This window comes from Coturnix japonica, chromosome 23, assembly GCF_054131305.1.
Source record: "Coturnix japonica strain WE chromosome 23, WE-NBRP24, whole genome shotgun sequence".
Classification (NCBI taxonomy): domain Eukaryota; kingdom Metazoa; phylum Chordata; class Aves; order Galliformes; family Phasianidae; genus Coturnix; species Coturnix japonica.
In genome coordinates, this window is record NC_140685.1 from 7,838,203 (window position 1) to 7,851,155 (window position 12,953).

The following is a 12,953-nucleotide window of genomic DNA, read 5'->3' on the forward strand; positions in this document are numbered from 1 at the left end:
TTTTTTAACTTTTCTGTGTTAATACTATTTTTTCCCTTTTGTGATTAGTTTCTTATTTAATATCCCTGTAATTCCATAACTTCATTACCCAGAACAAATAGCATTTTGATTCTTTCGAGAACATCGGTATAAAGCAAAAGCGTTACCTTTTACATAGCGTATATTCTTCACTGCTTGTGACTCCCCTGGGTGGAGGGCGGAACTGCCAGCCATCCCGGGACCCTGCAGGGTAGGAAAGGTTTTAAGGGTATTAAAGCAAATTGCAATAATTTGCAGAATTAAGCAAACTCTGGTACAACACTTTGACAAATAGGTGGGAAATTCTGTCAACAAATTCTACCAATGAGATAATTCCACCTAAATCCCAAGGGATCATCAAAATAAACAGTCAAAACTAGTTTCTGGTGACTGCTATCCAGTGTTGAACATTAATCAGAATCTTCGAGGATTTCTCACTACAAAATTAAGGAGCTTTATAAATGAATTACATACCTTCTTCTAAATCTTCTACATGATATCCTGATGGAACTTTATCAGCTGCCTACAATCATTAAAAATACAGTTATAAAGGATAACAAAACAATTTCAGCAATGAGAACTGCCCTGTCTTCTTTTAAAATGTATCAATTGATACAAAAACAATCAGAAGTCTGAAATCAGTTATAGTCACAAAATTGATTTCGTAACAACTAAGTTACAACCACTGATACAATTAATTCTATCAGGAACACTGAGTCCACCCAGCTTCAGAAGAGAGTTTTGGAGGGTACTTGGACATGGACTGCAAACTAAATTGAAAAGGCCTAAAGTCCAACCTCAATACTGAGGTTGAGCATCACTGTTTTCTTATACGTCATGAGAAACTTAGAGGAAAGGCTGCTGAAAAGGTGGTAAAGACCAACAGCCCAATGGAAACAACAGAATCTAAACCAGCAGGTGCGCTGTGAGCAGGGATATTCTTGAGTTCTATCGGCTGCTACTCACTGTTTTCCCAATAGCATGCTCATTATTACCTCTGTTTCAGCAAGAAGTGTTTTCAGTCGTGTCAGATCTTTAGTTACCATCCCGTTCTGGGGAGAGACGTGGAAGAACAAAATGTTAACATATGAAACACAAACTTTCAAACACATTAAGCAACAGCAAGAGAATTGAAAGAAGGGTAATGAGGAAAGATGAATTTGACTTGCAATGCATAGAGCTAAATGACATCTGTGTACAAGAGCAGCACACGTAGAACAAGTTGGAAAGAAAGCTCTTACAATGTTTGGTACCCACCCAAGATAGATAATAGTGACATTACTTACTGAATGCTACGATCCAGACCAATACCCCCCACAAGAGGTGGCCATGGAGGCATGATGCCCCAGTGGACAAGGGTTCTATGCTCAAACACCTCTGCCTTGTTATCAGCTTGGCTACTGGCCTGCTGGGTCACCTTCTGCAAGTCACATCTCCATGCCTCAGCTTCCCACTTGCAAAATGTTGATTGTAACACTGCCTGCCTTTACATAGCACTTGGTAAGCTGCTGGCAAAAAGCACTATACATCAGCCATATGCTATGGTTACTGAACACTTCAGCTCCAAAGGAATCAATATAATAAACTGTCACTGCCATTGCAGCAATGAATTCATTTCTTCTTAAGAATGTATTTTGCAGCCTACTGATTTCTGCTTCCAACTCTCTCTGCTCTGATGCAGACTGTATCATTTCTGGATTTTTTCACTAAAGATAAGCAATGTAATGAAATATACCTGCACGTTCAAGCATATCTGAATTAAAATCTTTCAAAATGTTATTTGCTCACATAGATAACTGGCGTGCAACAGCTTCACACTCATGTAAGACAAAACCCAGCAGAAGATCTTTGTTTTAATTTCAATATATTTTTGCAGAAATTTGAGTATCACTATGTTCACCAGGATCTTTCACGTTTTTACTTTGTGCCCTGCTGAAAATTTACATACTCAACAATTCACAAGCTTTGGGTTTTTTTTTTTTTCAAAATCATTTTTCACTTCCTCAGTAGAAAGGTTGCAAATTGAACCTGCTGAGCTTACATGTATTAAAGCATAATTAAAGTTACCAAGAGTCATTCTCTTTAAGTCACAGGGGAGGAAAGTGGATGGATTCCAGCTCTTCAACAAATTCCTTCCAAAACTTTGTTTCATTTCTCTTCTCATCCACTGGCAGAAGTCGGTAACTGAATTTGATTTTAACAATCCCACCAAAAGCAACAGTAAATGACCTTAATCACACATGAAGATACCTCTTTGTACAACAGCAGTATCACACAAGGTCACTGTACATTCCCTATGATAAGGAGTTTGGGGCTATTTTACTCATTTTTTCTAAAATCAAGTTTCCTTCAGTCTTGCCAGAAAGTTTTCAATGACGCTTCTTTTTTTTTGTTTTGTTTCCCCCACTAGAAAACACCAGCCAGCCAAAGAAAAATCTTTTATTTATGTAGAAACAGGCAACAGAGGGGAATGGAGAGAAGGAAATAAATAAATCAATGAATAGATCCAGATATATACAGTACAGACAGATAACCAGAACATCCCCCCAGAAAAACCTACTGCTTAAGTCAAGCACCAAAATACAAGACATGGACTTCAGCTCACTGCAGGTTATTTTCTAGCTGAACATCTAACAAGGGAAAAGCACAATCACTCAGTGTGCACATTCATGTCTTTGGTTTAATTCACATATTTTCCAAAAGAAGTTTTAAAATATATATATCCATATTCATAGCTATCTTATCAGGAAAGTGACTCTGCATAACTAATAAAGTATCAACACACAACTCATAATAACACAGAAAAAATTACACCTAAGCATTACAGTTAAATAATACTGAACACCATTAATCATTTGGAAATCTGTAATTACAAGGCAGTGCTCATGCAGCAATATACTCCAGAAGAGATCTCTTTTTTCTCCTTTTACTTCCTAACACCCAACTTCAAGGTAACAGTCTCTCCTAGAACGTCTCTAAGTGTTGCTCTTCTCTGTGCTACAGCCACATCTCTGGATTTAGCACCACCAGCAGTTCAAGGTGATGAACTGCATATTATTTAATCAAGATGAAAAAAATTAAAAGGAAATCATTCTTTGGAGACTTACACACACCCCTATTTTTCCCCATATGAGCAGTCACATTTAAACCTTAACACCCTTTGACATTTCAAGGGTAAAATAGAAGTACTGATACAATAAAGTATTTCCCTGAGAAGCTCTTCATGCTGCCTTACTCTGTAGACCAGTTACTTCACAGTCCCATCAGTATTTTTTTCTGCTTCAAAGGTTAAACTTACCGAAGTACACACACAAAACGGTATCAGATGTGACCCAAAAATATAAGCTGAAGTTTGAAATTCACATTATTCTATTAAATTACACAAATACACTCTTTTTTTTTCCTTGTATTTTTTTTTTCTCCTTTCTCTTTTCAGGATTCAGAGCCAACAGTAAGAAAAACTTGCCTAAATCATGCTGACTCCAAAGCTCTGATACAGCATGATCGATGTCCTGACTGAACAGATACTTATCTTTGGCTTTTGGTATCACTCATTTTGCTACAACCTGCCATACATACATTTGTTTTTCAAACACATCCCCCCAAAAAATGGAAATATAAAACTGCTTTTTAAATTACACAGATTGCAGGAAACACACTTACCAGTGATTCACCCATCAGTGATTTGGAAAGAACATTAGACACAATTTGCAGCTTCCCTTTAAGATGCATGCAGCAGAGCACTGCACGGAAAGATCCATCTCCCTTGGCCAGCCCCTCTCCCAGCACTGCAACACAAACCAGAAACTATTAGCTTCATCACAGCACACAGTGAAATAAACCCCACAGTCTTCCTTCACCTTTAACATGAAAATAATGTCCGAAACGTGGGTTAAAACTGTGGCTTCTTTGAAAGACAAGGCTTGGTATTACTTGCTCATGCTTAATATTAACTGGAAACTTGTCTCATGCCATCTAAGAAATGCTGTATATGAGTCTCAAAAAAGGTTGTAATGTTTACATTCTAAAATAGACAAAAAATTAAATATGGGGAGGATAAATCCTAATATGTGACACAGACACAAAGGACCTCCTCTTCACAGAAAGGGGAAAAAAAACCCCAGCAACCAACAACTTCTCAGTAACACAAACATGCTCAGGAAGATCCATTCATGCTCACAAAAAGCATGCCCTGTAGTTTCCAAATATAGCTAACCTCGTCGTGGTCAATTCCTGTTACATTAAAAGGGCTTTTATTCACTTATGCTGTAAATTCAGGATATAGGAACGATTGTTTCAGTCGAGAAGTTTACAAGCTCCACGTAACTGAAACCCTGCCTCATGTTTTCTAGCACTGAATCAGACAGCGAGACAAAGTGACACTTTCAGTGACACTTCCAATAGTGAAAAGACTTATTTCATGACACAGCTTTGCTTCAGACCAGGAGGCATAACATATAATCATATATATTACCTGACCAGAAAAAGCAACACCTTCCCAAGCAACTAAAAGGCCAGTGAATCTGAGCACATGAGTTGAAAAGAAGTCTGGACAGTTGTTTATAAAAATAAAATAAAATAAAATAAAATAAAATAAAATAAAATAAAATAAAATAAAATAAAATAAAATAAAATAAAATAAAATAAAATAAAATAAAATAAAATAAAATAAAATAAAATAAAATAAAATAAAATAAAATCACAGAACTCCAAATCTGTATCACTGTTATTGCAGGCAACATCAGCATCTGTGTTTATACCGCTATTCACGCAGACCATGGGTACCAACAGCTTGTGTTAGTGCAAACAGGAATTTTACACTCGCCACAGCTTCAGGATTACATTTTGGAATAATAAAAAATCAAAGCTCCTCACACAGACGTTCACATCACTAACAGGAATTACATGAAATGTGACAGAAATAAGAGACCCACAAAAACACGTACACAAAACCAATTAGACAGCTCTTCAAAATGAAACGGTAACTAAGTACTGTGTGTACAGCCCCGCCAGCATTACTCCAGCTTCACCACTCTGATGATACTGACCACATATCCAAAAATAGAGCCTACTTCCCAAACCAGAAGCAGCAGCACCAGAAATAGCTTCAGCGTGTCTGACAGTTTGCTATTTTAGCCTCAAAGACTGGATGTCCAATTATGAAATTTCGTATCATTAACCACACAGTACTACTGAGCTAAAGCATAAAATGTTACAAGACACGAACTAATTCCTTTTGTTAAAGATTTGTGTATCAACTTAGTAGATTTTACTTTACTATCACTCCTTGTAGCAGTGCACGCACTACACTATACAGAACATGCATTTATCCCCAGAACAACTTATCGTTCAAGGTCAAAGTAAAACAGCCACAGGTATGTAACACACTGGGTTTGTAAAAAGATGAAAGAGAAATCTGTCCTTAAAAAAAACATTGTGAGCATCAAGGAATACAGCTAGGCCGTACTCAGGTGCTATTTCAACCAAGACTGGAGCAAAAACCTTTAAGAGTGACAATGAAAATACTCAGGTGCTAGGCTACAATCAATAACAGCGCAACAAAGGGAGCCCCAAACCAATTGCTGATTGCTATATGCATAAAAATAAGGTGTATATAATACACAGAACACACACACACCACCTCTACATTGGCCTGAAGTTGATAAATGTCTTCAGTTTTAGATCTGGAAAAAGTGCACGCAGAACATGCTGCCATGAATTGAAGATATTAACACTACACTGGACTGATTTTTTTTTATTACTAAGATAAAAGCTGGTTTCTCTAGATTTTTCAGATTTTCAAGTGTACCAAATGATTGGTATTCGATCCCACCCATTTCTACACAATCAGTGAAAGGAATAATGCAATTCACACTACAGTTCATCCAAGATGCTGATTTCTGACACACGTGCCAAGAGAAGAAGAATGTTCAACAGACAAATGTCACCCAACTAACACTACAACGATCCCATCAGATTGCATCAATGAGAACACCATTCATTACAAAGGATTCTCCTTCCTACCTCCTTTAACCATCATCCTTCTTTCCACACATCTCTCATTTGCCATCATGAAAGGTAACTTGGCATGTGCCAACAGTTAGACCAAGAAAAGTCTACAACTTGAGTTATAATAGCTAAATATCAACCAACAGCCCTAGGAAGGAAGATTTTCCTTAGAAAACAAGTAGAGAAAGTATTATAAAACATAAATTTAACTAGCAAAACATCCCCTGTTAGCAAACCAACAAATTCAGACAACTGACTGCAATTTATAACACTAAATAGTAAAAAAAAAAAAGAAAAAAAAAACACCCCCCACCCCAAAAAAAAAAAGAAATAACCATACCATGCCTACAGTCTTCATCTGCTTGCCCATACTTTTTCTGAAAGGTAAAACATGAAAAGTTTAAAAATAGCGTTATTCCACTTGGCACAAACAACGACATGCTTGAATTAGAAGTATCTTAAAACTTTTACAAACTCATTGGCTCTTTCTTTGCCTGGGTAGGACATGTAAAGAACATCAGTCACTTGACAAATCCAATCTAAAGAACCCTTACAATGTTGACTTTGTCCTCAAATTCTCAACAAATGAATATTTTAAAAGAGGTATGTGAATGAGTTAAGGTATGTGTTTAAGTACGTATTTGTAGGTGGCTCACAGCATCCAGGAGAAAACTGAATTTTCTTCCTAGACTCCGGATTAAAAAAAAATAACCGCTGCTAATGGTGTGCTGTTGGAATTTGTAGGGTCTGTAGTTTATTTACTCTGTGTTATTAATGGTGATTCGAAACACTACATCTTTTACTAAAACACAAAGGGAAATAAGACACTTTTCTACTTAAAAATCTGTACAAATCTTTAATACTTAAGTACTTGAATACTTAAAGTATCTACATAATTCTTTAATAGGGAGGTTTTGATTGCAAGAGTTTTCCAAAATCCCTCAAGGCTTACTTACTGCAGCAAATGCCACTATGTTGAACACACAGACAGGTGCCTCAAAGCATTTCCAGAGGTATTCAGGCCAGAAATGTGTTAAATACTGCTAAGCATCTATCTGCCTATTGACCTATGGAAATGATTTTGAGAAGTCAACCTGTGGAAACACAACTGCCACTAAAAAAACAAACAGAAAAACCAAGCCAGCTATATGGTAGGTCACATCTAAACTCAGGAAGCTTCCTGATTCTTGATGTTAGAAGGGGCATGATCAACCTTAAAGGCATCCAGCAAGGTCCTACAAGTTGGCCAAACATTTTCCATGTGAGATGTTGATGTTCATAACTGATACATGAAGATTTGAGGACAAGAAGACTCCTCTAAATTGATAATAACAACATTTCCAAACCAAAAGGGTAAAGAAAAATTAATCATTCCAGTGTCCTTTCCCGTAAGGAATTGTAGCATTCTAATGCATTCAGGGAAGGTCACACTTTCAGTAATGGCATCACCTACAATACAGGGACATACACCTTGCCTTGCATTTACAAAATCCCCTACAAAGCTCCCAGTTTTCACATTTCTATTCAAAATCTGCCAGAGCCTAAGAGTTACGTCTTTCAGCAGACATGCTCTAGCCTAGCAATGGAAAACTAGTAGTGATCAAATATTAAAAGACTACTGTTCAGTTATGCAAAAGCAGCTAAATTAAGTATGAACTAATTGCCTGAATTCTGGTATTTCCTAACTTTGTTTTTTGAGCAATCAAATCTGTAACTTTATTTTCTGCTCTTTAAAGAGAAGGTAATTTGGTACATCACTCAGCATAGATCAATGAAAATAATACTCAAAAAATAAGTTATTTTTCTTCTTAGAATATATTTGGGATTTTTTTGGAAAAAAAAAGATAATTCTCTATTATTTTAAGAAACTGTGATTCAGACCCAGACTATTCAGAGGGCCCAATCTTGAAAAATAAACAGGTCAGGGAAAGCTATGAGAGAGAAGCCTCAAAATGTTTTAACAATGAGGATTCTGTGGCAACCAATATGCCAACTATAGGAAAACACATAATTTTATTTAAATTTTTGATGGTATAAGATAGTTGATTGTTCTTTCCAGTTCATTAGATACTATGAAAGAGTGACACTCACAAGTTGTAAAAAGGAAGCAATTCTATACAGCAGAGTCTCGATTTTGATGCGGTCGATTTCTGCCTGGCATGCCTCCGGGAGGTGAGCTGGGGGGTACTGGCTGAGGGAAAGGAGTGCCTCTGTGCAATGCTTCACTGCCACTTCATAATCCTGCTGCTTAAGGGATTCACATGCTTGTTCACATGACTTCTCTGGTCTTCTGTCTGCCATGACTCAGGGACAGAAATCCTAGAGTGGGGGCAGAGGGGATGATAAAACGTTGGTTAGCTGCATGATGGCAGTGACAACTTGCCAACCAACTGCCATTCCCACCTCCAGGTGCTGTAGCACATCCCCTTTGGTCCATGCCACTTGCATTCCCTAGCCCAACCTAACTAACCTCTTACCCCTTTTCTCTCCGTGCTCCTACTCACAGCCCTCCTGGCTCTCACTTCCAATTCTAATTCAAGAAGGTACTTAAGCCCATGACTGATTTTTAAAAATATGTAGTGGTTTCAAACTTCAATGCCAGCATGGGTTTAAGCACTTTGCTGCATAGAGGCTTCTGTGTCCTCAAGTCTGCTTTGGAAGCAATGAAACTCATCCACCAGCCACTTCTCCAAGCCTGTAGCGCCTTCCCCAAGACACCTTCAGTTTCAAAGCACTCCTCACCTACTTCTAGGGCACGTGGGCCAGATGGGGTGGATGAGGCACATGGGATGGACTTAAATTACGTGCCCTTTTACACCATTTATATGAAAATGTCTCACATCCAACACTGCATCGTCCCAAAGGGGAAGGTACATGGGAATGAAGCAGCTTCTGCGTTTCCAAACACATGAGAAAGTTCATCTAAAGAGTAACTACATTAACACTCAGTTGGATCACTTCAATAATCACATGTTTTCAATCAGAAAAGTTAGGTGTTGTTATGTTTACGCAAAGAACCTTCTGTGTACAACTAAAAATCCAACAGATTTCCACTACTGCAGCAAGCTTTACAGATCCAGGACTTGCTGCCCAGCTATAAAATAGTTAATTGATGCCTTTCTCACGTACTTTGTTTTCCTCCTGAGGGACTGAAAAGAGAGGATTTCATGAACTCTGCTGTACTTCTGATTTCCTCACTTCCTGGCTGACGAAGAACCAAAATTCCTTTGACCAGAAGTCTCAGCAGAGCTTCTGTGTGTTTACTGCAGAACAACAGTTTATACACAGATCCCACGCTGGCCAGCACATCCAGCATGCAGAGGGAAGCTCCTTTACCCAGCCCATCTCCCCCAACACAGCACTACAAAAAGCCAATATTATTCACCAATTGCATTACGCTGGCTGTTTTGATTAACACTGAACTATTCTGTGGAGTGGTTTGATACCCCCAGCAGCAGGCACAAATTTCTCCGGTCAGTTGTAGGTCTGGAGAGCACTGCAGTGGATGCTGCATTCTCAGCTCTTTGAGAAACTGAGCAAATGACTCACCCACTTCAGTCTTTCTGCCTGCTAAACTGAGATTAAAATCCAAAGCATGAAGCAGAATAAATGTCAGGATTATTCATTTTCTCCAAATGGCCCGGAGGGCTGCATACCAAAAGAGCTTCATTCACATCTGAATAATTATTTATTCTAATAGCAAACTTCAAGACATCTTCAGAATTTTGCAGAATCAGTGGACAGGCACATCCCCACTATCTGAAGTTACACATCTGAAACAAGAGGACCTTAGAAATACAGCCACAACATATTATCAGCAACACCTTTATTATCAGCAACCAATTCAAAGCATTCCTCAGCTTCAAACCACCTCACAGCAGTGCCACTGCCCTACAGGAAGGCTTCTGATTTACACAATTAAGTAACATATTCACACACAGCACCTGCAAATGCTGCCAGATAGAACAGTAAGAATCATGTTGACCCGAGCACACACAGGAGCTGGCAGCTCTTCCCGGTGAGCTAATGCAGAGATGTAAACCCCACTTTGTAATCCCTGCTTCCAAAAGCCTCCTCCCATTAGTAGAAGAAAACTTCCTGACCTACATTTATTTCAAGTCATGTCCAGCTTAACCTCCGCAGAACATCTGCTGTCTCTATCATTTCCAAGATCTGGCTAACTCCAAACTGGTGTAACTCAAACCCTGGTACCTGGTTTTGTTTTGTCCGGGATTTGTGAGAGGCTTTTTCCCTACTAATGATTTTTGGGGTCGATTTTCATAATGTGCATTTCTCCTTCTTGCCAATGAGATTCTCTAAACAAACAAACAGACTAATTAAAAGCTAATCCCCAAATAAAACTGCCCATTTCCCTGCCCAACTGCAGAGTGGGCCAGGAAAGGCAGAAGGGGCAGCTTCAGAAGGAAGAGCTCCAAACAAGACCACCTACACTGCCATTTACTTCCCATTTACCACCCTGGTTGGTGCACAAGAAGCTTCTGGAGTGGTACTCCACAGCCTGATTGGTCCAAGTGCAAACTGAAAATGAGTGTAGGAAAGAACATCGTGATCTAGAATTTCAGTATTTCAGAGCAGTTTAACTCCCGACTCTGCACTTCAAAACTACAGAGTTTACTGATGTATTTCATGCAACCAAAGGGTCCACATGCTAAGATAATGGTAAGAGAAAGTAAACAACAGTTCCAAAAAAATTCAAGCAGATGATTTTTAGTTCACTGTAAAGCATCGAGCCAGATAACTCCTGCTGTACTTCATAAACAAACAGATTAGAGGGCACAATTCTATTCCTATTAATGCTATTGGCAAAATTCCCAATGTCTGCCAAGACAGAAGGATCAGATCCAAGGTCTCGCATGCCAAGCTGACAAACAGCAGACAAGTCAGTAAATATTTGCATATTTTAACCAGACATTAACATCTCTTGTGAAGATTTATGCTAAAGCAGCGATGTTCAACTTGCAGTCCCACAGCGAGACCTGAGGAATTTGCCATGAACTGAATGATGCTCCAAGAGCCACAAAGTGGGATCTGTGCTCTGTAGCACATGTTAGACCCAGGGCCATGGGCACACGGAGGGGAAGAGCCTTTCCAGCTGCCTCCCATTACAATGCACAGCTCTGCTGGCAGCAATCAGCACCCACCTGCTCCCTGCTAGAGCCATCAGCTGTACCTCCTGCCAGCACCGTGCTGCAGGCGCTGAGAAAGAGCAGCAGTACATCAGCTTGGGAAAGGTATATGGTCACCGTGCTGCTTCCAAGGACTTGCACAAAACTGAGAAGGCCTCTGGACAATAAGGAAAACCACATTCAGCTTCTTACTGATATGCAGAGGTCAGCTGCTCCACCAGTTCTTGCCACGTGCTGCCATCTACCCAGACAGAAGATGTTGTTCTAAAGATCTTTGCTAGTTAAGAACGAATTTATTTTATTACCCATAATAATAAAGGCTAAAAACTGTGTTCATTAGTTGAGCTGCTCAAGAATCCATCCATCAGTTTCCATGCTTTACTAAAGCAGTCTCCAAACCTTGTACACTTGGCATAACTTCCTGAAGTTAGTTACACCAAGATGTAAGCAATTCACATATGAAGGTCTCAGAACTGTGAGAACTGTTTCCATAATACGAAGAAGTAATATTTGGGAAGTCAGATAGCCGGGAAGGACACAGCATTGTGACTCAACAGCCCTTACTTCCGTCTCCCTCAAAATGATCAGGAAAAGATTCACAACAAACTTTAATTCATACAGGCAAGGAAAAGTCTGGGTTCATTTTATAACCTGAAGCAAGTAAAATACACGAGGTAGTGCTACACAGCACAAATGTTAGCTGTCATACCTGTAACTGCAACATCATACTTAATTAAAAAAACAAAAAGGAATAGATCACTAAAGCTCAACTATAGAGACACAGCAAACATACTCTATTTGTCAGTCCACATACTGAAATAGAGAATAAATCCATTTACTGCTAAACCACATTATATAGTTGTTCCGGCATCTCTAGTGATCCCAACTTAAGGTACCTCTGCATAATGTCATGTAACTGTTTTTGTAGTACACTGAAATAGCACTCAAGTATCTTTAGATAAGCAAAATCAAATTATTAACTTTCCTTACTTTAAAAAAAAAAAAAAAAGAATGTATTTTGCTTTAAGACAAAAAAGTATTTTAGGCAAGTTTACAAGACGGAATATAATACAGATGCCACTTACAGACATACATACAGTACATATGTGCACTACATATACATGATAAATAATCCCATCCTCAGAAATCATTGAATGAAGTGTAAACAGATAACGATTGTGCACTACACCAATATGGAACAGAATAAAGAGGAAAAGAACAGTGCCTCTCGCATGCAGAAAAGAGTCACAGGAAAGATTACTGCTGAGCTTTTTTGTCTTTTAAAGCAAGAACCTAACAGCTGAATTCTTATGCACTCATCTACTGCAGCTATGGCTGAAGTTGGTAACACACAGTGCTCAGAAATGCACTGCACACCTTACAGAACAAATACAAAGTCCCCACCCTTGAGAGAGGACAATCTTATCTGTTTTCTAAAATAACCAAATTACTCCAGTGAATGCTGTACAACTCCAGGGAAAAGGACCCTGCTTTACATTCCATAAATGATGTGAAATCTGAAATGGAGCATACAGAAGGAAGAAGGCTTATTTCAAGGTTCTACTATATAGCATAACAGCAACAAGAACTTGCACTGCTTTGCCTCTAGAGAACATGATATGCTTGATTCCAGGAGGAAAAAAAAAGAATGAAAAGTAGAGAACATCATGAACCTGTTAAATATATTAAATATACAGGTTGTCCTTCCACTTCAAAAATCAAGAAAAAAAGACAGGACTGTAAACTAGGAGGACAGGGGATCTCTGGTCACACAACTGC

The 12,953-nt window shown here is 38.7% G+C and overlaps 1 protein-coding gene across 9 annotated transcripts in view; it reads right to left on the bottom strand.

Moving 5' to 3' along the window:
• The window catches only part of HELZ (helicase with zinc finger), a 67,697-nt gene that overhangs the window by 44,958 nt on the left and 9,786 nt on the right, over nucleotides 1-12,953 (bottom strand). For 5 of the 9 annotated variants that reach the window (XM_085523024.1, XM_015879519.2, XM_085523023.1 and 2 more), the window contains 6 exons: nucleotides 8,119-8,346; nucleotides 6,368-6,404; nucleotides 3,682-3,806; nucleotides 1,014-1,070; nucleotides 493-541; nucleotides 147-222 (listed from right to left, as the gene is read on the bottom strand). In XM_085523024.1, the coding sequence (XP_085379150.1) occupies nucleotides 147-222; nucleotides 493-541; nucleotides 1,014-1,070; nucleotides 3,682-3,806; nucleotides 6,368-6,404; nucleotides 8,119-8,328 (554 nt within the window). In that variant the 5' untranslated portion in view covers nucleotides 8,329-8,346. The remainder of the gene's footprint in view (nucleotides 1-146; nucleotides 223-492; nucleotides 542-1,013; nucleotides 1,071-3,681; nucleotides 3,807-6,367; nucleotides 6,405-8,118; nucleotides 8,347-12,953) is intronic. The other 4 variants (XM_085523026.1, XM_015879521.3, XM_085523025.1 and 1 more) reach the window with 2 other exon arrangements.